Genomic DNA, 27,942 nt, shown 5'->3' with positions numbered 1-27,942 from the left:
AGCATGGATCCAGACCAGCCTGCGCATCCGCGCAGTCTGGTCAGGCTCCATGCTGTTCGCTTTTAAAGCCTATTGGAATTGGAGAAACTGTTAGCGAACAGCATGGAGCCTGACCAGACTGCGCGGATGCGCAGGCTGGTCTGGATCCATGCTGGTCGCATACCCACTATGTTGGTTTTCTCATGGCATGGCTCATATAACAGGCGACAAAAAGTATTTGTAGGTTCAACCTTTTCAAGTGACATGTTAATGCCGGCGTGCCTTATGGGTCTGTTCTTAGTCCTCTTTTGTTCTTAATGTACGTCAATGACATAGCAGATTCTCAGGTCAGTTTTACCAGGTTATTTGCAGACGATAGTACTCTGATCTGTTAGTTTGAATGATGCTAATTATACAGAAGTTACAATCAATCACGATATTCAAATATTGTCATTGAAATGCATGGGCACAACAATGGCTAGGGCAGTGTAACCCATCCAAGACAGAAGTTATGTACTTACTAGTCGTATCTTTTGCAAAAAAATAATAAAAATCTCCCTTCACTTTACTTTGAAAATATACAGTTAACTTTTGTTCAGACGAATTATATAAACACCTAGGAGTCACACTAATCGACTAATGAATTTGGCACTAGCATATTTCTGTTATAGGATAATCGGCGAGTAAGGTTCTAGGAACTATGCGTATGTTAATGTTTAAACTAAAACGGAAAACTCTAAACCAAATTTAGATATCATACCTAATACCAAATCTAGAATAGCCTATGCATCGGTAGTTTGGGATAACTGTACCCTATATGAGAAACAATTATTAGTTTAAAATACAATATGACGCGACAAGAACTGTTTCAGGACTAACTAGATCAGTCTCAGAATTACTTTTGAAAGAAATAGGTTGGATCACATTAGGTGATAGGAGAACAGTGCAAAAGCTAATTTTAGTCTTCAAATAGATCTACAAAAATTGAGACTCAGTCTGACTAAAGTACATCTCCTATTACGCTACGCATAGGATCTGACAACGAGCTATTGATAGCCTCGTTCTGACGACCCTTCCGCTAGCCAATCAAGAGCTAACTTACAACATTCTGCAAGCTTTAAAAAGCCTTGGATTTTGATATCTACAATTTTTGTGTCGAAAGATGTCAGACAGCCTGTTAGCTCAGTCGGTAGGGCACTTGCTTGTAAGCGAGAGGTCCAGGGTTCGAGCCCTGGATTGACTGCAATTTTTTCTTACTCTTTGACATTCGAACAAGTTGTCTGATTGGTTCAAATAAAAATACATTTGTGAAAATAAAAATAACAATAGCCTACTGGAAATCCAAAATATACAGAAGACGTGTGTGAATAGGTCGTTCTCAGATCTTCGTTTAGAAGATCAAGTACTTAAGTCAGATTGATTGAGACTTAACCAGTTATTTGAAAGAACAATTTCCGCCTACTGTTTTTGAAGATATTACCTATAACTTGCGAATAATGATGATTATGCTACAGTGGCTCGCAGGCTCGAGATAAATTCTAGATCAACCATACCATCATCTATCAATTGGTGTAGGCCTATAGACATACGGAACGCTGATTCTTAAGTTTTGAACATTCAAAAGTAAACTTAGAGAAAAGTTTAAACCACCCCAAGTTCCATCGTTTTATCTCTTAGGAAATCGTGTTTTCCGGGTCCACTATGCTATAATTAGGAATAGGTGTAGCAATTATGCAGATTTATTTCTCAATCATTTACGCGATAATCCCAGATAGGCCTACTCTTGTGGAAATACACGTATGAAGATGCAGAACATTTCTCTCTTCGCTGCCCATTGTTTGCCCAAAGACGTGAACTTTTTAACAACACACAGACTTATCACCCTTTAAGTACTTTCAAATTTCATAAGAACATGTGACATAAAATACAAAATAATATAAAATGTCTTGATTAGGTTGGTAAATTGTTTAGGCTTTTGTGCATTTCCCCCTGGATTTAGGCGAATATATGAGCATGCGCAAACTCACTTCCTGTCGATGTGAAAATGGCGGACTCGTTCAACGATGAGAGAATTGCAAATGAATTAAAACGCTTTGGTGAAACAATTAAGCTCCCTATTGATAGAAAAAAGCGACCAATACTAATTAAAAAGCTCAACCATTACTATGCCAGAGAAAATCCTCCACTGAAGAAGGGCAAAGCGTCAAGTAGAGCGCAAAGATTTGCACCGAAACCGGCGACGGCCGAGTTTAGCGATGACAGCCAAGACGAAACCGAAACTAGGCCAGAGAGAGGAAAAGGTCGAATCGGAAGAAATTCTTTAGCGAACAACTCATTTAATCGAGCCTCTCCTAGGAGACTTAGAGGCAGAGACATTGCCAATGGTGCTAATAGTAACACAAGTGAGGACAATCTGCGATTTCGTGGTGGAACAAGCAGGAACAAACCTGTGTCGGAAATATATCCTAATGAGTTTTCTGACAATGATACAGCAGATGAAAGTGTTTATGAAGTTGAAGAACAGTCTATTGGAATAAATACTACACTAAATTATGATGATGGTGACGATACCTTGGATGAAGAAGATTTCAAGCCCGGTTACATGACACGGAAGTCGGGTCCCAAAAGGAGAAAATATGATAATAATATATCAACTATAAGTCAAGCAAACACTTCAAGTAATCATATTAGTTATGATCGTACAAAATCTGGTGGTTCTTCAGAATCTGTTGATCCAAGTGAACGTGGCCATTTCATTTCTAAAACTATACTAACAGTGGTGGGAATATTCTTTATCACCCTTGGTCTTGGTTATCTCTATGTGAGAAGGGATCTTTTCTTACCCAAAGAGGCAGCTTCATCTCAAACAGGTAATATGCAGCCCACCAACTGCTATTAAAGTTATAAGCAGTTAAGAGAAGCTACTTTAGAACTCATAGGCCTGAATGCAGGTCAGTAAGTGTATATTATGGGTATGACTGAATAGTCAAATCTAGTAGATTTCGCGAAATCTAATCAAATTAGCAAAATCTAGACATAAAATGTAAACTAATGAATAATTTTAAAAATTCTTTCAAGCTTTTATTAAAAATATAGATCTACATGTGCATGTCAATTTTCAAGAAAATATACTTATATTTAGGGTGGCTTTGAAGCGAAAAACTTATACGGGTCTTGATTTCGCCCGATTGTACATGCGCGGAAATCTCAAGTGACAGGTAAAACAAGACATAAAATTTAAAGTGATGAAGTTTCTTTTTAAATCTTTTTAGGCATTTATTAAGAATATATTTCTTAGTTTGCATGTCAATTTTCAAGAAAAAATATTTATATATAAGGAGGTTTTGAAACGAAAAACGTATACAGGTGTTGATTTCACCAGATTTTATATGCACAGAAATCTCAAGTGACAGGCAAAACAAGACATAAATCTAAAGTGATGAATCTTTTTAAATCTTTTAAGCTTATTAAGAATATTTCTAGTGCATGTCAATTTTAAGAAAAATATTATATATAAGGAGGTTTTGAAACGAAAAACGTATACAGGTGTTGATTTCACAGATTTTATATGCGCAGAAATCTCAAGTGACAGGCAAAATCAAGACATAAAATCTAAAGTGATGAATACTTCTTAAAATCCTTTTAAGCTTTCATTAAGAATATATTTCTACGTGAGCATGTCAATATTTAAGAAAAAATATTTATACTCAGTATTAATTAGAAACGAAAAATACATAATTTATGGATGTTGATTTTGCCAGATGGTCAGTGACATGCAAAATCAAGTCATAAAATTTAAAGTAATGAATAATTTTTAAAATCCTTTTAATTAAGCTTTTATCGGGAATATAAATATACGTTTGCATGTCAATTTTCAAGAAAAAATATTTATATTTAGGGTGGTTTTGAAGCGAAAAACATACGGGTCTTGATTTCGCCCGATTCTAATTTCTACATGTGCGGAAATCTCAAGTGACAGGTAAAATCAAGACATAAAATTTAAAGTGACGGATATTTTTTTGAAAATCCTTTTAAGCTTTTATCAAATATATATTTCTACGCGTGCATGTCAATTTTCAAGAAAAAAATATTAATATTTAGTATGATTAATAAACGAAAAACTTATAGGGATGTTGATTTCGCCAGATTTTATACTTATTTTCATAATAAACCGGCAATACAATGAGTTAAGGAAGGTGTGAAAATAATTGGACCGTGTTGCTGTGTGACTGTGTTACATGCACGTGTCATAGTTATCAATCATCATCTCAATTGTTTAATACATGAAAGAAATTGTATTCAACAATAATTGGAGAAAGAATGCATTATATATGAATGAAGTTAAGAAAATGGGCCATATCCTAAACATATAACTTCAATTTAATTCTTAGAAAGACGTTTTCATATGGAAAATGTGTTAATGAAAAATAAATTGCAAATCTAAATAGTTACTGTTTGTTACACGTAATAATCTAATAATTGTCGGATGACATGGCACAATTTTGACCGAATGATTACCTGCTGCATTTCGCACCTCCTCAAACGTGTGAGAAAACCACCTTTGATTAAATTATCGTTTATCCCCGCTTAACTAATTGGATTAAATTTAATTTGATTAACTAATCAGCTGTATGTGACGACCGTTGTATCTTCTGTGAGATAAGATTAGTTGTTGTGTATATTGTGTTGAAAATACTTAACTTACAGAAATCAAATTTTTGTAGAAAATGATAACTCTGTATATCAACGGATTACAGTTTCGTGAAAATTGTTGGAACGGGCATAAAACACAATCGCATTATCTAGATACATCTGGAATTATTTTCGTCATGATAAAATCTTAATATCAAATCCAAGTGATGTTTAAATATTAGTGTACTGATTATACACTCATAGACTTTTAAAATCGGTCACGACTATAACTGCTATATTTTTAATAATATTTATATTACACGACTGAAATTTCATTCCTTAAAATTTTAAGATTTGATTTTGCCTCTCAGTTGAGATTCAGCGCATATAAAATCTGGCGAAATCAACATCCGTATAAGTTTTTTGTTTATTAATCATACCAAATATAAATATTTTTTCCTGAAAATTGATAGAACTAGAAATATATTCTTGATAAAAGCTTAAAAGGATTTTCAAAAAATATCTATCACTTTAAATTTAATGTCTTGATTTTACCTGTCACTTGAGATTTCCGCACATGTAGAATCGGGCGAAATCAAGACCCGTATACGTTTTTTGCTTCAAAACCACCCTAGATATAAATATTTTTTCTTGAAAATTGACAAACAAACGTATATTTATATTCCTGATAAAAGCTTAAAACAATTTTTTTAAATTATTCATTACTTTAAATTTTATGACTTGATTTTGCATGTCACTGACCATCTGGCAAAATCAACACCCGTATATATTTTTCGTTTCTAATTAATACTAAGTATAAATACTTTTTCTTGAAAATTGACATGCACACGTAAAAATATATTCTTAATAAAAGCTTAAAAGGATTTTAAAAAGTTCTCATCACATTAGATTTTATGTCTTGATTTTGCCTGTCACTTGAGATTTCTTCGCATATAAAGTCTGGCGAAATCAACACCCATATACGTTTTTCGTTTTAAAACCAAACTATATATAAATATTTTTTCTTGAAAATTAACATGCACACTTAGAAATATATTCTGAATAAAAGCTTAAAAGGATACTAAAAAAAAAATCATCACTTTAAATTTTATGTCTTGATTCGCCTGTCACTTGAAATTTCTGCGCATATAGAATCTGGCGAAATCCACACCCGTATACGTTTTTCGTTTCAAAACCACCTTATATATTTTTTTTCTTGAAAATTGACATGCAAACATAGAAATATATTCTTAATAAAAGCCTAGAAAGATTTAAAAAGAAAATTCATCACTTTAAATTTTATGTCTTGATTTTACCTGTCACTTGAGATTTCAAGAAATCAAGACCCGTATAAGTTTTTCGCTTCAAAACCACCCTAAATATAAATATTTTTTCTTAAAGATTGACATGCACACGTAGATTTATACTTTTAATAAAAGCTTAAAAGGATTTTTAAAAATATTCATTAGTTTACATTTTATGTCTAGATTTGCTAATTTGATTAGATTTCGTATATCGACTAGATTTCGCTATTCAGTCATACCGGTATATTATGTTTACTTATGTGTGTCACATTTAATCACATGTATTAAAGTTTAGCTTTGAACATCCTGTCAAATTCATAGGGCTTGTGGAAATTTGTTCAAGCTATTAATAGTTGGACATGGTTCGCACAGGCCATGAAAAGTCCTTGAATTTGATGCCTATTCCTTGAAAACTACTTGAATTTTGCAACAGTCAGAAACTACTTGAAAACTACTTGAATTTAGGAAAAAACATACAAAAGATGGCAAATAGTCCTTAAATTCGTCGGGTGCGTAGTGAAAACGGACAAACATTATAAACGGACCAAAATAAACTAAAAAACAATGAAAAAAAAACCCAACCGTTACCGCCATAAGGGCCTGCCACGGAGTCGGTGATAGTACGGTACAGTACTGTACTTTACGGGTTTTATGCTCTTTCAAGTAATTTTCACACTGTAATTTATCCGCGATGCGTTGAAGGCAATCTTGTGTTACATTAATTAATTTTGTCCTAAACTGGATTTAAATTGGTTATTTCATGTCTCAGCAACAGTGACATTGCGCCCATTTTAGTCCTTGAAAATGGAAGAAAACTACTTGAAAACTCCTTGAAAACTCCTTGAAAACTACTTGAATTTTTTTTTGGGAAGGTCTGTATGAACCGTGTTGGAGTCAAACAAATTTCTAGAAGTGTCAAATATAATATGGTTCCACTTATAAGAGAAAAAATAAGAAGTTTGATGTTGTACAGTTTTACTTAAATTCAAAATATTCACAACAGCAATGTTTTCATAACATTGGTGAAATTAGTACTTGCTAGTCTAAAGTCATGAAAGTAGAGAATGTTAGGCAGCATTTCTGGCATATTCAAAATAAATTTGTTCATCTCTGAGATCAGAAGTCAACATTAATTTATTAACCAAATTTTAAGAGTATATATAGAAAGTGAACCTTTGATTGTCAATTCTTAAGGTGTTAAATATTCAATAATTGAGATCAGTTCAATTCATCCCTATTGTTGTTGGAAGGGAAAGGTGTTATTATCTGCACTAGTACAAAATTCTCAGGACAGGGGGTTAGGTTTGAGCATACAGACCAGTCCAACATAGAACAATAATTTATTATGCATTATATATTAGAGGTGCGCGGTATTACCAGTATACCGGTAAGCGTGGTACCATCTTCCCGTGGTACGATACCGCGGTACCGTCGAGGGAATACCGGTATTTTATCAACATTATCCCTACTTCTGTTTATTTTTAATTTTCATTGTCTATGTAGCCTTCCCTAACAGCAATTGACACCATGCATGATTTTCCAATTTATATCTCTGGAATTCAAATGCTTAGTATCATTATTAGTTTTCAAAAATAACCACCCAATGGTGCAATTGAAAATGTATGATCGACCACGTGATCCCCAGTCAAAACCTTCGAAAACCTCCAGATTATTCCGTATAGATTGATGATGTCGTGGGCGCACTTGTTTTTACTTTGAGTTTGGTAAATTCGCCGAGTCCCGACTTCTTGTTTAAATGATGATTGTTTAAAATATCCCAGTATGTATTTGCATGTATTAAAAAAAGAAATAAATAGTATGGAATATATGAGTCGAAATTTATTATTTTTTGTTTGGAAACGATTTGATGAAGCCTTCATACTATTTGTTAACGTTACTGGTTTATCAAACGGGTGCACGAATCGAACTTCAAACAAGCGCGACCTATATACATGTGACCCAGTGCTTCCCTAGAGACAATATAGCGTCTTCCGACGAATACACGCTGGTAAAAAATACTAAGGGTCATTAATCTAACTAGTCATTAGTCAAGGTAATATTCCAGTGTATTTATTCTTTAATTCTAGTCAAGTAACTAGTCTTCGTTGTTGCTCATAATAAATTAAGTATTTCTGAGTTGTTTTTTTTTTTTCAATATTTTTATGACCACTACCATAGCTGTAAGTCTTACGATAAATATGGTGGTATACTGTGGTATATACCGCGGTAATTAGGAAAAAACCTTGGTATACCGCAGTGTTTTTTTCAAGGCGGTACCCAGCCCTATTATATATAGGGGTTTTACTGGAAGCAGACATGGAGTTTGAGTGAAGGTGTTACAGGTATTTGAGCGAATGAAGTGGACTGTACTCAGTCAGGTTTCAGAAAAAATAAAGAATTAGCTATATAGCTATATATAGTTTTAAAGTTACCTAAAAGCCAATAGCGAGTAATGCAAAATATGTCAAAATTAAATGAAAAATGGTCCTTAGTGCATCTTAATGACTTGACTTGGTAAGGAAATGTATATAAAAATAGATTTGCAGAAACTTAGTTTTATGATTATGTATAGCTTTTGTTTGAAAGATATGTATAAAATGTATACAGTAAAATGTTCAATGTTTATTTCAGATCTCATGGGGTTCATTTTCAAAGAAGGACAAGTAAGTTAAATAATTAAAATCCTGTTTAATAATGTGATTTGAAAAGATGGAGGCAACTTAGCCTTAAGGAATAAGGTCAGTAATTCGGTCGAAAATGTGCTTCCGTGGTGTAGTCGAAAGAAGTCCATAATAAATAGATCCTAATTTTCCCATTTTTTGCGCAAATTCGTGTAGAACGAGTGCTTTAATCACTGTTTTTCACTACTAGAAGACATTCTGCATGAAATGAGACGGTTTTCATGTTCATACACCCCACATGGCAAGTTTTGCAGATCGAAACCGGAAGTAGGTGTTTATTGCGCGGACGAGAGTAAATATGCGCCATTTTTAGGGTAGCAGACCACAACTGACTGGCATTTCACTAGGAACTACATAACCCCCTATTTTCTTTTCATTTTTTCGTTAATTTGTGATAGAACTTTCCTGAAAAATAGGTGTAGGAAAAAGTGATGTCCTCTAAAGATACGTAAAGACGACCTGAAGTTGTCGTTTTTTATATGAAACAAAGAAGGATTTGAATTACTGACCTTTAACCTATAAGAGCTGAAATAAGACTTTCTCGAAACACATCGCAATTAGTCTTAATAGTCATAGATCGGTTGCTTATGATATAAAAGGGTGTTTTCAATGCAAAATAATAGTGAAATTTGAAATTTTTTGAATTTTGACCATATTTTGAGTAGAAGCGCCTATTCAGCAGCGATTTCTGGGATTAAAAAGCCAATATTTTGTCTCCAGAATGTCAGTAAATGCACAAAATGCATCCTTTTGGGTCTTATTCATGACGGAATGAATGAATATTTCAGAATCCAAGTGAAAAATAATGCAAACGAGTGAAACTTTTACCAAAATATACAATAAAAGGGCCATAGGGCCAAAATTTAGCCCAGTAAATTGGTAGGGGGTGGCTTCTATTAAATGTCTATATTTCTCTAAAATCTCGAAATTTCGCAATGAAACTTGGCAATATGTTTGGTATTACATCTTTCTTGAAATAGAAATGAAAATTGTGTGATATTTGAAAAGAAACATTTCTTATAGGAATAAGGTCAGTAATTCGGTCGAAAATGTGCTTCCGTGGTGTAGTCGAAAGAAGTCCATAATAAATAGATCCTAATTTTCCCATTTTTTTGCGCAAATTCGTGTAGAACGAGTGCTTTAATCACTGTTTTTCACTACTAGAAGACATTCTGCATGAAATGAGACGGTTTTCATGTTCATACACCCCACATGGCAAGTTTTGCAGATCGAAACCGGAAGTAGGTGTTTATTGCGCGGACGAGAGTAAATATGCGCCATTTTTAGGGTAGCAGACCACAACTGACTGGCATTTCACTAGGAACTACATAACCCCCTATTTTCTTTTCATTTTTTCGTTAATTTGTGATAGAACTTTCCTGAAAAATAGGTGTAGGAAAAAGTGATGTCCTCTAAAGATACGTAAAGACGACCTGAAGTTGTCGTTTTTTATATGAAACAAAGAAGGATTTGAATTACTGACCTTTAACCTTAAAAAAATATTCACCTTACAAATACCATAGTAATATAAGATAAGCGGATTCTTTTTAGCTTGACTATACAAAGTATGAAGAGCTGTCCTACTCTAACCGGCATCGACGTTAGCATCCTTTTGCGTCCGCACCTTGGTTGAAGTTTTGATGCAATTTTTCTTTATCTCTGTAATTCAGGGCTCCAGATACTTTTTTTAGCCTATGAGTATTTACTCATCATAATTTTTGTGAATGAGTAAAATTGGTAAAATCTGAAATTGACTACGAATAATTTTACTCCTGAAAATTTGTAAATGTGAAAAAAAAAACAGAAATCAGTTTTATAACATATTTATTGGTTGTATCACCCATGAATTTGTTTGCAGTTCAGTTTCAATTCAGCATTCTAACTTTTGCTTCTTTTTTTCTCATTTGGCTTGCTTTGGCTTCATTGTCACTCGCTACCGAATCCAATACTTTCAACTATGTTTTGGGGATCATTTTGGTTGGTTAAAGAATGCGTCGTGTTTGTTCACTTTTTACATTCTTAGAAAGACATTTTTGTTGTTTACTCCGCATCAGAATTTGATATTTTAAATTGACACCGCTTTAAAATACACTACGATACCATCAATATATATTTCCCAACTATTTGATTTACGCACGCATTGAGTGTATAATATAGTTTAACCTAGGTTTATAGAGTATCAATCAATGTGTGTGTACCTTCAATGTGGGAGAATTAATGACGACCGTGCTCTGTTACGTACAGCATCCAGACGATTCAGATTTTGTTTACGCTAGTAAAAGTCATTGCGTGCGTTTTCTGTAATTTCATATACGTTTTTATACTCTTAAAAATGATCAGACATGCGTATATGCATTATTTCAAAGCGTAATTTACGCTGATATGCATCTTATCTGGAGCCCTGGTAATTACTTGATGGATTTGTTTCAAACTTAAAATAGTTATTCATCATCATCACTCATATCATACATACATGGCATAATAACTCTTGCGCCAATACTTTATGAATTATCCCCCTTCAGGGATTTTTTTCGATTTTGGGGATTATACCAGTTCCAGTTAGATGGGGGAAAATGCATCGTAAAGATTTGGGCAAAAAAGAAATTGATGCAGTGTTACTAATAGCAGTGGGTGGGGCAGCAAGTATGATACTCTAGTGTTTTTGGGATGACATTTTGCACATCTGGTGCTGATAGTGAAAATATTTTGTGTTTGCCTTACTCGTAAAGGTGGCATTATCCAGTTATAGTCTTCTCTATTTACGGAAAGAAAAAAAATGGATTTATAAAATACATTATATAGTAAATTTACTTTTCATTTCGTAGGTGGGGACTATCATGGGATAATGCCGTTAAAGATATCATGCTGTCTCGAAATGTCCTAATATTTGGACTAATTTGGTGTGTAACACTAGAAATAAAAATCCCAACATGAAGACTGTCCCGAAGTAGATGGAATTAAATACCTCTGATTTTTTTATGGGCAGATCAGCGATAAATTGTTTTTCATTTCAATCAATACATCAATTTTAACAAGTATTACTCAGTAATACAAAAAAATGTCCATTCACATCGTCCATATTCTAATATTTTTAGTCACTAACTATTCGTCTAATTTACAGGATGTTTACAAATTGTCTTCTACTGTGAGAAATATCCGGCAGTGTTTGAATGTGATAATGTTTATATTACAGTTTTCAGATGCAGTTTTCGGAAAGGAGTCTGCATAACCTTCCATTTATTTTTTTGTCAACTGAATTTTGGGAATTTTTGCCTTTATTTGGGGGTGGGGGGAACATACTTTTTCAGCTGGGGACAGACATTGTTTACTGGAGTCAGTTATTAATGAAGGAGGAAAATCCCTGCCCTTTGTACTTTGAATTTCAGGTTAAAGTTTTTGTGCACTTTCAGTCTATCTCAATAATGAATTATTACTAAAATTTGATTCAAACTAGAAGACATTGTGTCTGAAATCATCCGTCCTCCACCTTTGATTCGTGTGGGGAAGTTGGCAGTTACTTGCGGAGAACAGGTTTATACTGGTACAGAATCCAGGAACACTGGTTGGGCTAACTGCCCCCCGTTACATGACTGAAATACTGTTGAAAAATGGCATTAAACCCAAAACAAACAAATAAAATAGTTGTTCTGCATCATCACCCATATCATATGACACAAGGTCCATATATCTGGCACCAATTTTTTGTCGAGTCCGCTTGCGGATGCGAAGACATAGTCACTCAAATGGCTGTTTGGTGTATGTGTGTGCGTCAGGGCATCTGTCTGGATTTGTTTGTCCAGACCATACTTTTGACATGCATGGAGCAATCTTGTTTATATTTGGCTGAACGGTAACCTCAGTGAGACGTAGTGTCATGCGCAAACCTTGAGTTCCTATCTCAAAGTCAAGGTCACAGTTGGAGGTCAAAGGTCATGTCAGATCTTGACAGCTTGTTCTGACCATAACTTTGATGTGCATGGAGCAGTCTTGATTATATTTGGCATGAATGTTGACCTCAGTGAGACCGAGTGTCATGCGCAAACCCCAGTTTCCTATCTCAAAGGTCAAAATCACTGTTGGAGGTCAAAGGTCATGTCAGATCTTGTCCGGCCCATAACTTTGACATGCATTGAGGAATCTTGTTTATATTTGGCATGAATGTTTAACTCATTGAGATGGAGTGTCATGTGCAAACCCCAGATTCCTATCTCAAAGGTCATGGTCACAGTTAGGGGTCAAAGGGCGGGCTTGACATGTTCCCATCTAATTATGAATTATGCCCCCTTTTTATGCCCCCGAAGGTGGGCATATTAAAATTGCACTGTGTCCGTCCGTGCGTGACTAAGTCAGTGCGGTAAATTCTTGTCCGGGCTGTAACTCTTCCATCACACTTAGAGGTCAAAAGTTAACATGATGTTTCGTGTCCAGTCCATAACTCTGCCATCCGTGAAGGGATTTTGAAACAACTTAGCATAGACCCCTGGCTTCAAGGTCAAGGTCACACTTTCAAGTCAACTGTTAACAGGGTATGTTTCGTGTCCGGTCCATAACTCTGCCATTCATTAAGGGATTTTGAAATTACTTGGCATAAATGTTCCTCATAATGAGACGATGTGTCATGAGCAAGACACGGACCCCTGGCTCCAAGGTTAAGGTCACACTTAGAGGTCAAAGTTTAACATGGTCTGTTTCTTGTCTGGTCCATAACTCTGCCATTGATGAAGGGATTTTGAAATTACTTAGCATAAATGTTCCCTATAATGAGTTGAGGTGTCGTTTGCAAGACCCAGACCCCTAGCTCCAAGGTCAAGGTCACACTTAGAAGTCAAAGCTCTTTCTTGTCTGGTACATAACTCTGACATTTATCAAGGGATTTGAAAATAATTTGACACAAATGTTAACCATATTGAGAAGATGTGTCACACTTATGAGCAAGGCTTCTTAGGTCAAGGCAGGGCTTTTTCAGGGGGTTTTGGGAAAAAGGCCCCTGGTCATATTGGGAATTTTTAACACGGTAAATTGTCAAATTTGGGAAAATATACTGACAAATTAAGTGAGCTTTTAATTAATATATATTAGTTCAAATCTTCAGTTTTAAATTTTACTGGTAGACAGTATCCCCTTGTGAAATTTTGAGAATTTTTTTTCAGGATTGTGTTCCAATATTGTCTAAAAATACAGTAACTCTTTAGTTGTCATGCTAAAATTTTTGTTTACAGTTTGTTTTCACCAAAGTTATAACTGAAAATATCCAAAAAGTAGTATGGCAAAGTGCCTGTATTTTCGAGTGTAAAAACTGGGTCGCGAAAATATGTGACAATTGATTTTAATGGTATAAGAACTACCTGTCAACATGTTTTGGGTACTTTATTCAATTAATATTTGTGTTTTTATGCATTTTGAGAGGTTTTTGCATACAAATCATACATTTCTTCAGCAAAATCTTGTAGTTATTTTTTGCCGAGGCTGCAGACAGTCATGTTACTAAAAATAGAAACGAGTTGGTTTTTCCAACATTTTGTTTGATTTACTTGGCAAACAAAACTAATTGTGCAAGAATTATTATAGAAAAACAGAAAGTAACTGATTTCAGTTGGGAAATTTTTCATCGGATTGGGAAGTTTTTCCTCAGATTGGGAAAAATAGAGCATATTTGGCATTGGGAATGGGGCCGAATAGCCCCGTGAGATTGGGTGAAAAAGCCCTGCAAGGTCACAAAATGATATGTGAGTTTTTGCGCATACAACTGTGGCATTCTTGGGCCTACTTCGGGGGCATTTGTCACCAATATATTTAGAATTTAATGTTAATTTTGATGCATTTTCACTATATCACTTTTATTATGCCCCCCTTCGAAGAAGGAGGGGTATATAGTGTTTTGCAGATGTCAGTCGGTCTGTCGGTCGGAATGTAGACCAATCTGTTTCAGGATGATAACTCAAGAACGCTTGGGCCTGAAAGTTGATAGGGAGGTTGGTCATCACCAGCAGATAACCCCTATAGATTTTGAGGTCAAAGGTCAAGGTCACATTGGCCAGGAACAGTTGAACGGTTTCTGATCTTCTTGTCCGAAACCATAGGGCCTAGGGCTTTGATATTTAGTATGTAACATAATCTAGTGGTCCTCTACCAAGATTGTTCAGATTATTTCCCTGGGGTCAAATATGGCCCCACCCTGGGGATCACATAGTTTATATAGACTTATATAGGAAAAAACTTTGAAAAACCTCTTGTCCAAAACCACAGGGCCTAGGGCTTCGATATTTTGTATATGACATCATCGAGTGGTCCTCTACTAAGATTTTTCAAATTATTCCCCTAGGGTCAAATATGGCTCCACCCTGGGGTTCACATGATTTACATAGACTTATATAGGGAAAAACTTTGAAAATCTTCTTGTCCAAACCACAAAGACTATGGCTTTGATCTTTTGTTATGTAGCATCATTTAGTGGTTCTCTACCAAGTTTGTTCAAATTATCCCTCTAGGGTCAAATATGGCCACGCCCTAGGGGTCATATGGTTCATATAGACTTATATAGGGAAAAACTTAGAATCTTCATGTCCATAACTTACATCATTCAAATTTGGACCACATGTATAGTTTTGAGTGGCAAGATGAACCTTGACATGAGTTGACCTTGATTTTGACCTAGTGACCTACTTTCACATTTCTCAAGCTACAGCCTTCAAATTTGAACCACATGCATAGTTTTGTGTACTGAAATGAACTTTGATCTTGAGATTGACCTAGTGACCTACTTTCACATTTCTGAAGGTACAGGCTTCAAATTTGGACCACTTACATAGTTTTGTGGTCCGAAATCAAATTTGACCTTGATTTGACCTAGTAACCTACATTCACATTTCTCAAGCTACAGCCTTCAAATTTGAACCACATGCATAGTTTTGTGTACCGAAATGAACTTTGATCTTGAGATTGACCTAGTGACCTACTTTCACATTTCTCAAGCCACAGCTTTCAAATTTGGACCACATACACATTGTTTTGTACTGAAATGAAATTTGACCTTGAAATTTGGAACATTGAAAAATGGCTCAGTGGATGGTGCCAAGATCACTCTGTAATCTCTTGTTAGGTTAATAGGTTAAAGGTCAAGGTGAGATTAAACCAGAATGGTAGAACTTTTGTTTACAGTGAGCATATAATTTCTGTTCCTTGTGCAATTACTGAATGCATCAAGGGGGGCATTTCGTGTTCGACGAGCTCTTGTTTCAAAAAGGCTTTGATTCAAGCTGAATATAGTTGTTCCACATCATCACCCACATCATTTGACACAAGGGCCATAACTTTGGCACCAATATTTTATGAATTATCCCCCTTTTTACTTAAAAGTTTAGGTTAAATTTTTGATGCACTTTCACGCTATCTCTATTATTACCAAATGAAATTGATTCAAACTTAAAATAGTTGTTCCACATCACACACATCTTATGACACAAGGGCCATAACTCTTGCACCAATATTTCATGAAATATGCCCCCCTTTACTTAGAATTGATGCTTTTTCACCATATCTCTGTTGTTACTAAATGGATTTGATTCAAACTTAAAAGTGCTTGTTCCACATCATCACCCACACCATATGATACAAGGTCGATAATGCTGGCACCAGTTATGAGTTATGCCCTCTTTTTACTTAGAATTTAAGGTTCAAGTTGTGATGCGCTTTTGCTTTTTCTCAGTTACTAGTGAATAGATTCAGTTCAAACTTAGAATAATTATTCCAAATTATCAGTCACATGATACGACACATGATGCAAATGAATTTTATCCCTTTGATACATATTTGAGCCGCGCCATGAGAAAATCAACATAGTGGCTTTGCGACCAGCATGGATCCAGACCAGCCTGCGCATCCGCGCAGTCTGGTCAGGATCCATGATTTTCGCTAACGGTTAGTCTAATAGCAATAGGCTTTGAAAGCGAACAGCATGGATCCTGACCAGACTGCGCAGATGCGCAGGCTGGTCTGGATCCATGCTGGTAGCAAAGCCACTATGTTGATTTTCTCATGGCGCGGCTCATTTGATGTTTTGATACACTTTATCTCTGTTATACTTAATTTATTTGACACAAACATCTTTATCTGTTTTAATACTAAATACTTCTGACACAGACTTGAGCTATTATCCAATATCTTCATCCACATTGGAGTCATTAAACACTCCCATTGACAGCTCCAGCTTCCTCAGATGTGCCTAATTTCACTATCCAGCATCGAAATAGTCGAGCACGCTGTCTTCTGTGACAGCTCTTGTTTACTTTGTCAGTAAATATTCAACCTTTTCAGTGTTTTTCAGTTCTAATCTTTAAACAAATAAAGATGTTACAATGTGAAGCTAAAGGGATGACTGAAAAATCATAACAAAACGTTTTGCTTAATTATAATATGTATGTTTTGTTTACTTAAAGATAGAGTACAACTACACGATAAAAGAAATTAATAACGGAGCACTACCTGTTATAAACCAGCTTCATGAAGAATTAGCAGGACGGAAAGGTAACTAGAAATAAAGAATAATTTGAAGCTATTAATCATAGGAATAACAAATATTCTGAACTTTTAAAAGGTCCCCCAACCTTAGTAAAAGTTGTGTAGAATAGAATAGAATGTATTTTATGAACCAGTTTTGGACAATCACTAGCATATAAATCAAATATTGATTTATCATAACATTTCAGATGTAACAAAACCTTGATTCTGACTGATACAGTGTCCCGACAAATTTATAATCTTGGTGGTAGCCCATTGGGCTACCAGAATTTTTTTTTGGTAGCCCAGCATTTTGTACCAGTATTTGCCTAGAAATTTAAACCCCGAAATGATAAACTTGCTCTATCCGACTAACTGGGATGTGAGAATCAAAGTGGTCTGTAACAATGTTTGGTTAATAAATTTAAAAACATCAAAATAAACCTCAGTCCTGTGTGTTTGTTTCCAGTTCCGCAGACACATTCCTATCATATTAGTCTAGGTTTTTGAGAAAAGGGCCCCTGGTTAAATTCGGATTTTTTTACGCGGTAAATTGTCAAAATTAATCATATTAGTTTCAAACCAATTGAAATGAATTACAAATTTTAAGTATCCCCTAGGCCTCACCAAATTAAAAAGTTGTTCATTGGATTTGCCGCTCGTTTATTTTCAGAAACATAAAAAAAAAATTTTTTTTTTTTTTGGCTTGCGCTCGCCCCATTGAAAAAAATCAATCCAAAATTTTTTGGTGCGCTACTTTTTACTGACGTAAAAGTGTATAAATGCTTATAATTCCAGTCCCAGATTGTTCTCAAATGGATTTTAATCAAAATAAATACATACTACGCACACATCGTCTATAATAAATCATAACACTTATATTTAGTTGCATTAAAGTTATTTCCCCTTTATGCAGTTATGCCATTTTCTTCAAACGTTTACCAAATGACATGCTATAAAAATCGATTTTTTAGCTCGACTATTCAAAGAATACCGTATAACCCCGTTTAAACGCCCCCGGGGGCGATGCATTTTACGAAAAATTTGATCCAAACAATGTCAGTAACTCGTATAAACGCCCCCCTATTCATCCCAATTCATGCACTGACATATTAACCCGATACGTCATCGTACTGGGAATCTGTGTAAAGTCGCGCGCTGAGTGACGTGATCCGAGTTAAATTCGATCAATACTGTAGCGTGAATGAACCCAGATGTTTATGTGGATTTACCTGCACGTAGCATATTCAGTACTTACACACAGTAGATTTATTTGTGCCATGCCTGTTGACGTGTTTAAAAGTTTGTGTTAATAAAATGTGGGGTTTTTTTTTGAAATTCATTTGTATTGTTATGGAATTGTTATTATCTGGATATTATTGTGTTGGATCTAGGACCAATTTTTGAAGGTAAGATTTTTTTATTTTCCCAAAAAAACGTGGGGGGGGCGTTAATTAGAGGGGGGGCGTTAATACGGGGTTATACGGTAGTCTAGCTATTCTACTCACCGTGGCGTCGGTGTCACACCTTGGTTAAGTTTTTACATGCAAGTACATACAGCCATCAATTAAAGGCATATAGCTTTGAAACTTTTTTTTTCTTTTTCTAGGTCAATTACCAACCTCTCTGGGTCAAGTCCCATAACTCTGACATGTATTTTGAGCAAATTATGCCCCCTTTTGGACTTAGAAAATTTTGGTTAAAACTTTAACCAAAATTTTCTATCTCCAAAACTAATGCAGATATTGATTTGAAACTTCACATGTGTCTTCGGGGTTATAAAACTAGTTGATAGCACCAAGTCCCATAACTCTGACTTTCATTTTGGCCAAATTATGCCCCCTTTTGGACTTAGAAAATTCTGGTGAAAGTTTTGCGTGCAAGTACCCTATTTCTAAAAGGCATATAGATTTGAAACTTATTTTTTCTTTTTCTCGATCAATTACCAACCTCACTGGGTCAAATACCATAACTCTGACATGTATTTTGAGCAAATTATGCCCCCTTTTAGACTTAGAAAATTTTGGTTCAAGTTTTACATGCAAGTTACTATCTCCAAAACTAATGCAGATATTGATTTGAAACTTCACATGTGTCTTCAGGGTTATAAATCTAGTTGATAGCAGCAAGTCCCATAACTCTGACCTTCATTTTGGCCAAATTATGCCCCCTTTTGGACTTAGAAAATTCTGGTTAAAGTTTTGCATGCAAGTACATACAGATATTTCTTAAAGGCATATAGATTTGAAACTTATTTTTTCTTTTTCTAGATCAATTACCAACCTCACTGGGTCAAGTCCCATAACTCTGACATGTTTTTTGAGCAAATTATGCCCCCTTTTAGACTTAGAAAATTTTGGTTAAAGTTTTACATGCAAGTTTCTATCTCCAAAACTAATGCAGATATTGATTTGAAACTTCACATGTGTCTTCGGGGTTATAAAACTAGTTGATAGTAGCAAGTCCCATAACTCTGACCTTCATTTTGGCCAAATTATGCCCCCTTTTGGACTAAGAAAATTCTGGTTAAAGTTTTGCGTGCAAGTACATACAGCTATTACTAAAAGGCATATACCGTATAACCCCGTTTAAACGCCCCCGGGGGCGATGCATTTTACGAAAAATTTGATCCAAACAATGTCAGTAACTCGTATAAACGCCCCCCTATTCATCCCAATTCATGCACTGACATATTAACCCGATACGTCATCGTACTGGGAATCTGTGTAAAGTCGCGCGCTGAGTGACGTGATCCGAGTTAAATTCGATCAATACTGTAGCGTTTATGAACCCAGATGTTTATGTGGATTTACCTGCACGTAGCATATTCAGTACTTACACACAGTAGATTTATTTGTGCCATGCCTGTTGACGTGTTTAAAAGTTTGTGTTAATAAAATGTGGGGTTTTTTTTGAAATTCATTTGTATTGTTATGGAATTGTTATTATCTGGATATTATTGTGTTGGATCTAGGACCAATTTTTGAAGGTAAGATTTTTTTATTTTCCCCAAAAAACTAGGGGGGGGGGGGCGTTAATTAGAGGGGGGGCGTTAATACTGGGTTATACGGTAGATTTGAAACTTATTTTTTCTTTTTCTAGATCAATAACCAACCTCACTGGGTCAAGTCCCATAACTCTGGCATGTATTTTTGGCAAATTATGCCCCCTTTTGGACTTCGAAAATTCTGGTTAAAGTTTTACATGCAAGTTTCTATCTCCAGAACTAATGCAGATATTGAATTGAAACTTCACATGTGCCTTCGGGGTTATAAAACTAGTTGATAGCAGCAAGTCCCATAACTGATATGCATTTTGGTCAAATTATTCCCCCTTTTGAACTTAAAACTCTTTTGATATTTAACTTTTTTGGGTAATATTTTCCTGCTTCTGGGACAATATTTCGAATAGTCGAGCTTGGCTGTCTTACGGACAGCTCTTGTTTCATTGAACACTGGATGAAAAGAAAAATACTAATTTATTTGATAACATCAATCTGCATTATTTTGGTAAGGGTAAATACTTATTGATGCATGTCACTTATCTGTTTTCTAGCTGTTTTTACTGTGCAAATGATCAGCATTTGCATACGAAAGTTGGTGGGGTAAGGAATTTACATTTAGTAGACTAATGTTAATGCACGTTAATCTCCATTTCAGACTTTAATTGAGACTTTGTTTCAACAAATTTAATATGTTATGAAAGTTTAAAATTAGAAAAAGAGCTTACATAAGACATCATGCCCAACTTTTCTGAATCACAGCTTTGCCAGTAAAAGGGGCATAATAGTCAGAAGCTTTGAAAGTACAGAGCTATTGGTCATTATATAAAACTTAATTAAAAATATTCTATGTTAAAAAGGGGCAGAACTCTGTCTAGATTCAGACTTAAGAGTATTGTTTCTCCAGGTGTAGACTTCGACAGTAAATAACTGTTCTAAGTTTCAGATCAGAAGCTTTAATAGATCTAGTAACACTCACATAGATATTTGATTATCAAAAACTTTGTAAAGTCAGCTAAGAATACTACATTTTCATAGCAGTAAATATTCAAGTCACATAATTATGTATGTGATAAGTATGGTGTAAGGTTATGCATTGTTGTTTATTATATATTTTCTAACAGCATTTTCAAAAGCATGCATTATTTGATTACAGTGTACTGTATGACAATGTTATTACCTTTTTTTCACGAGTTCGCTTTGTTGTGCGTCTGCAGGTCAGATTTTCTCAATCCCTGGGGACTTACTTTTTAATTTAAAAGGGCTATACATTCTATTTTAAGGTTTTTATAAGTCAGTCGAGAGCCAAATGAAGACAAATATATTTCTTCGCTCTTCGCTCGCTCCTGATTTTCTCAAAAACCTAAAAAAATATTTAAATTATTTTTTCGCTCGCCGCCTCAATTTTTTCAGAAAAAAAATCCGATGAACAACTTATCAATTTGGTGTGGCCCTAGTGAAATTTAAAGAATTTATTAGCCCACCATCATCAGATGGTGGGCTATTAAAATCACTCTGCGTCCGTGGTCCGTCCGTCCGTCATTCCGTCCGTCCGTCCGTCCGTCCGTTAACAATTTCTCGTTATCGCATCTCCTCAGAAACTACTGGGGGGATTTTGACCAAACTTTGTCAGAATGATGTATTGGTACCCTAGTTGTGTCCCCCTGAAAATCAGACTGGTTCAACAATTTATGAGTGAGTTATGGCCCTTTGTTTATTTCTATAATTTACATAGATTTATATAGGGAAAAACTTTGAAAACCTTCTTGTCCAAAACCACAGAGCCTAGGGCTTTGATATTTGGTATGAAGCATTATCTAGTGGTCCTCTACCAAGATGATTCAAATTATTTCTCTGGGGTCAAATATGGCCCCGCCCTGGGGGTCACATGATTTATATAGACTTGTATAGGGAAAAACTTTGAAAAACCTCTTGTCCAAAACTACAAGGCCTAGGGCTTTGATATTTTGTATGTGACATCATCTAGTGGTCTTCAACTAAGATTATTCAAATTATACCCCTAGGGTCAAATATGGCCCCACCCTGGGGGTCATATGGTTTACATAGACTTATATAGGGAAAAACTTTGAAAATCTTCTTGTCCAAACCACAAAGCCTAGGGCTTTGATACTTGTAATGTAGCATCATCTAGTGGTTCTCTACCAAGTTTGTTCGAATTATCCCCCTAGGGTCAAATATGGCCCCGCCCCGGGGGTCACATGGTTCATATAGACTTATATAGGGAAAAGCTTTTAAAATCTTCTTGTCAATAACTACAACATTAAAATTTGGACATGTATATTTTTGAGTGGCAAGATGAACCTTGACATGAGTTGACCTTGATTTTGACCTAGTGACCTACTTTCACATTTCTGTAGCTACAGCCTTCAAATTTGGACCACATGCATAGTTTTGTGCACTTGAAAAAACTTTGACCTTGATTTTGACCTAGTGACCTACTTTCACATTTTTGAAGGTACAGCCTTCAAATTTGGCCATATGCATAGTTCCGTGTTTCAAAATGAAATTTGACATTGATTTTGACCTAGTGACCTACTTTCACATTTTTGAAGGTACAGTCTTCAAATTTGGACCACATGCATAGTTTTGTGTTCCGAAATGAAATTTGACCTTGATTTTGACCCAGTGACCTACTTTCTCATTTCTCAAGCTACAGCCTTCAAATTTGGACCACATGCATGGTTTTATGTACCGAAACAAACTTTGACCTTTACATTGACCTAGTGACCTACTTTCACATTTTTGAAGGTACAAGCTTCAAATTTGGACCACATGCATAGTTCTATATTCTGAAATAAAATTTGACCTTGATTTTGACCTAGTGACCTACTTTCACATTTCTCAAGCTACAGCCTTCAAATTCGGACCACATGCATAGTTTTGTGTACCGAAATGAACTTTGACCTTAAGATTGACCTAGTGACCTACTTTCACATTTCTGTAGCTACAGGCTTCAAATTTAGACCACATGCATAGGATTGTGTACCGAAACAAACTTTGACCTTGACATTGACCTAGTGACCTACTTTCACATTTTTGAAGATACAGGCTTCAGATTTGGACCACATGCATAGATTTGTGTTCTGAAGTGAAATTTGACCCTTGATTTTGACCTAGTGACCTACTTACGCATTTCTCAAGCTAAGCCTTCAAATTTGGGCCACTTGCATAGTTTTGTGTACTAAATTAAACTTTGACCTTAAGATTGATCTAGTGACCTACTTTCACATTTCTCAAGCTACAGCTTTCGAATTTGGACCACATGCACAGTGTTGTGTACGGAAATGAAATTTGACCTTGAGCTAGTCAGTAAGTCTTGAAATTTGGAACACTCCAAAATGGCACATTGGTGGGCGCCAAGATCACTCTGTGATCTCTTGTTTTTAAGGATTTTTTCTAAGTTGCTGATTCTAGACAGACCTTGCAAAAAATAACTACTACTTTGTCATGTTCAAACTTTTGTTTACATTTTTCACCCCAATAACAACTGCATTTTCCAAACTGTAGAGTGTGTCTGCATTCGAGTGGAAAAAATCGGGTTGCGAAAATATGTGACATTTGAATTTAACGGTGTCAAAACTGTCTGTCAACACGTTTTTGGTGCTTTGAATAAATGTTAATGTATTTATGTGTTTTGAGAGGTTTTTACTTATAAAATATACAGTTTTCTGGCATGTAGTTAATTTTTCCGGAGGTGCAGATGATCATGTTGCTAAAAATAGAAACAAGATTTTGTGGGACTTCATTACAAACAAAACATTTTTGGCAAGAAATTTCTTTGATTGATCAAAAGTTGATGGGATTTTTTGTTGGGATTTTTTTCTTTGGATTGGGGATTATTTGCTTCAAATTGGGGGAAATGGAGCATATTTGGCATTGGGAATGGGGCCGATATTCGGCCACGTGAGACAAGTGGATAAAATCCTAGCTTTATATATTTTTATACGCGTAGGCGGAGACTGTTTCTGCAGCTACTGTTGAATTTATCAATAATGGGCGGGGTTAAACTACCGTAGTTTGAACCTGTTACAACCGGATAATCATTACACATGGTCAGTTGTTGTTTATTGCAAGCTATAATGGAGTAAATGACTGGATGTTGAATTTGTAAAATATACAATGACCGGGCTACTGATGCTTTAAATTAAAGGTTGCCCATCAGGCTTGCGTCTGGATTTTTTTGGTAGCCTGATTAAAATTTCTGGTAGCCTGCAGGCTCCGGGCAATTGATTTGTCGGACACCAATTAATTTAACTAAACATAAAGTACACATATTACATTTAAATTACCGTAAAAGTACTTATTTCTGCAGGTTTAATATTCTGCGATTTTTAGCTCATCTGATTTTTTGAAAAAAAATGATGAGTTATTGTCATCACTTGAGCGGTTGTCGGCGTCGGCGTCGGCGTTGCCTGGTTAAGTTTTATGTTTAGGTCAGCTTTTCTCCTAAACTATCAAAGCTATTGCTTTGAAACTTGGAATACTTGTTCACCATCATAAGCTGACCCTGTATAGCAAGAAACATAACTCCATCTTGCTTTTTGCAAGATTTTTGGCCCCTTTTGTACTTAGAAAATATCAGATTTCTTGGTTAAGTTTTATGTTTAGGTCAACTTTTCTCCTAAACTATCAAAGCTATTGCTTTGAAACTTGGAATACTTGTTCACCATCATAAGCTGACCCTGTACATCAAGAAACATAACTCCATCTTGCTTTTTGCAAGATTTATTGCCCCTTTTGGACTTAGAAAATCAGTTTTCTTGGTTAAGTTTTATGTTTAGGTCAGCTTTTATCCTAAACTATCAAAGCTATTGCTTTAAAACTTGCAACACTTGTTCACCATCATAAGTTGACCCTGTACAGCAAGAAACATAACTCCGTCCTGCTTTTTGCAAGATTTATGGCCCCTTTTGGACTTAGAAAATATCAGATTTCTTGGTTAAGTTTTATGTTTAGGTCAACTTTTTCTCTTAAACTATCAAAGCTATTGCTTTGAAACTTGCAACACTTGTTCACCATCATAAGCTGACCCTGTACAGCAAGCAACATAACTCCATCCTGCTTTTTGCAATAATTATTGCCCCTTTTGGACTTAGAAAATCATTTTCTTGGTTGAGTATTATGTTTAAGTCAACTTTTCTCATAAACTATCAAAGCTATTGCTTTAAAACTGCAACAGTTTTTCACCATCATAAGTGGACACTGTACATCAAGAAACATAACTCTATCCTGCTTTTTGCAAGAATGATGGCCCTTTTTAGACTTAGAAAATCATGGGTAGGACAATATTTCTATTACACAAAAAAAATCAGATGAGCGTCAGCACCCGCAAGGCGGTGCTCTTGTTTCAAAAATGAGGTGGTATTAAATTTCTGCGTAACTTATTTCTGCGATGTCTTCCTTCTCATGTTGCTGGTATTTATTTCTGCGTTTCTGTATTCACCGGTTGTTTCTTTAATTTCAATTAGACAGGTACGTATTTGTTGTTATTTTGACAGTTATGTTGGCTTCCAGTTTGAAAATAAAAGTTAAAGGATACTGATGTAACATCGTCATCATCATCACAAAATGTTGAGTGTTTTTAGCTCACATGTCACAAAGTGACAGTGTGAGCTTTTGTGATCGCGCAGCGTCCGTCGTCCGTCGTCCGTCCGTGCGTCCGTGCGTAAACTTTTGCTTGTGACCACTCTAGAGGTCACACTTTTCATGGGATCTTTATGAAAGTTGGTCAGAATGTTCATCTTGATGATATCTAGGTCAAGTTCGAAACTGGGTCAACTGCGGTCAAAAACTAGGTCAGTAGGTCTAAAAATAGAAAAACCTTGTGACCTCTCTAGAGGCCATATTTTTCAAAAGATCTTCAAGAAAATTGGTCAGAATGTTCACCTTGATGATATCTAGGTCAAGTTTGAAACTGGGTCACGTGCCGTCAAAAACTAGGTCAGTAGGTCAAATAATAGAAAAACCTTGTGACCTCTCTAGAGGCCATATTTTTCATTGGATCTGTATGAAAGTTGGTCTGAATGTTCATCTTGATGATATCTAGGTCAAGTTCGAAACTGGGTCAGCTGCGGTTAAAAACTAGGTCATTAGGTCTAAAAATAGAAAAACCTTGTGACCTCTCTAGAGGCCATACTTTTGAATGGATCTTCATGAAAATTAGTCTGAATGTTCACCTTGATGATATCTAGGTCAAGTTCAAAACTGGGTCACGTGCCGTCAGAAACTAGGTCAGTAGGTCAAATAATAAAAAAACCTTGTGACCTCTCTAAAGGCCATATTTTTCATGGGATCTGTATGAAGGTTAGTCTGAATGTTCATCTTGATGATATCTAGGTCAAGTTCGAAACTGGGTCAACTGTGGTTAAAAACTAGGTCAGTAGGTCTAAAAATAGAAAAACCTTGTGACCTCTCTAGATGCCATATTTTTCACAAGATCTTCATGAAAATTGGTCTGAATGTTCACCTTGATGATATCTAGGTCAAGTTCGAAACTGGGTCACGTGCCATCAGAAACTAGGTCAGTAGGTCAAATAATAGAAAAACCTTGTGACCTCTCTAGAGGCCATATTTTTCATGGGATCTGTATGAAAGTTGGTCTGAATGTTCATCTTGATGATATCTAGGTCAAGTTCGAAACTTGGTTAGCTGCGGTCAAAAACTAGGTCATTAGGTCTAAAAATAGAAAAACCTTGTGACCTCTCTGGAGGCTATACTTTTGAATGGATCTTCATGAAAATTGGTCAGAATGTTCATCTTGATGATATCTAGGTCAAGTTTGAAACTGGGTCACGTGCCATCAATAACTAGGTCAGTAGGTCAAATAATGAAAAAACCTTGTGACCTCTCTAGAGGCCATATTTTTCATGGGATCTGTATGAAAGTTGGTCAGAATGTTCATCTTGATGATATCTAGGTCAGGTTCAAAACTGGGTCACATGAGGTCAAAAACTGGGTCACTATGTCAAATAATAGAAAAAAATGACGTCATACTCAGTTCAAAACTGGGTCATGTTGGGACAGGTGAGCGATTCAGGACCATCATGGTCCTCTTGTTATAGATACGGTCATGCCAAATAAACACGAAAAATGTCTGATTCTATAATTTGCAAACATTCTCGTCAGTGCATTGTAACAGTATTATAATTTTTGTTATCCCCCGACGAAAGTCGGAGTGATATAGTTTTGGTGTTGTCCGTCCGTCTTGCCGTCCGTCTGGAGCCATATCTAGAAAATGGTTGGGAACAGTGTTCATACCAGGATTTTTTTAAGTGGGGTCAAAGGGCCCCATGATGGCAAAAAATTGGGGACATTTGAAAAAAATAGGGGCCATGAAAGAAAAACTGATTTATATGAAAGGAAAGGCTGTATTCTTAACACTTTTCTTACATGGAGTTCAAGGTATTATTTTCGCGGTTCGTAAAACATAATTACAAAGAGAAAAGTGGACACTTCACAGGTCGCTCAACACGACAAAAACGAAACAAGTCATAATATTTTGACCGTTACCGAAACTTAACCACGGAAAGTCCGACAGCCATGAATGCGGATTTACTACGGAATTAATGTTTGTCGCCTGATTTTGGCTAAGCGGTTAGGCTATTGAGTGGTTTAGCGGTCTCGAACATGTCATCTTTCTTTGGAAATTTGTTCTCCATCGTCTGCTTTTTTTTAACGGTTAGAGAAAAACGTAAAATTGGATTTCTTTTTTCTCCGAATCGCGACTGTTTTTTTTTTGTCCGCCATTGCATAGCAACATTGAAAGCTGTATGTTGTTAGGCGACCGGAGACTGGCTACTATTTTAACATCGACCAATGAAAATGCGCG

The 27,942-nt window shown here is 35.6% G+C and overlaps 1 protein-coding gene across 1 annotated transcript in view; it reads left to right on the top strand.

The window, feature by feature from the left end:
• Nucleotides 1-1,995: 1,995 nt before the first annotated feature.
• The window catches only part of LOC123529230 (inner nuclear membrane protein Man1-like), a 56,985-nt gene continuing 31,038 nt past the window's right edge, over nucleotides 1,996-27,942 (top strand). The window contains exons 1-3 of the mRNA XM_053522220.1: nucleotides 1,996-2,849; nucleotides 8,547-8,578; nucleotides 17,032-17,119. Of these exons, the coding sequence (XP_053378195.1) occupies nucleotides 2,024-2,849; nucleotides 8,547-8,578; nucleotides 17,032-17,119 (946 nt within the window). The 5' untranslated portion in view covers nucleotides 1,996-2,023. The remainder of the gene's footprint in view (nucleotides 2,850-8,546; nucleotides 8,579-17,031; nucleotides 17,120-27,942) is intronic.

This window comes from Mercenaria mercenaria, chromosome 13, assembly GCF_021730395.1.
Source record: "Mercenaria mercenaria strain notata chromosome 13, MADL_Memer_1, whole genome shotgun sequence".
Lineage (NCBI taxonomy): Eukaryota > Metazoa > Mollusca > Bivalvia > Venerida > Veneridae > Mercenaria > Mercenaria mercenaria.
The sequence above is the reverse complement of the archived record's forward strand: the minus strand, read 5'-3'. Positions and strand labels throughout refer to the sequence as shown.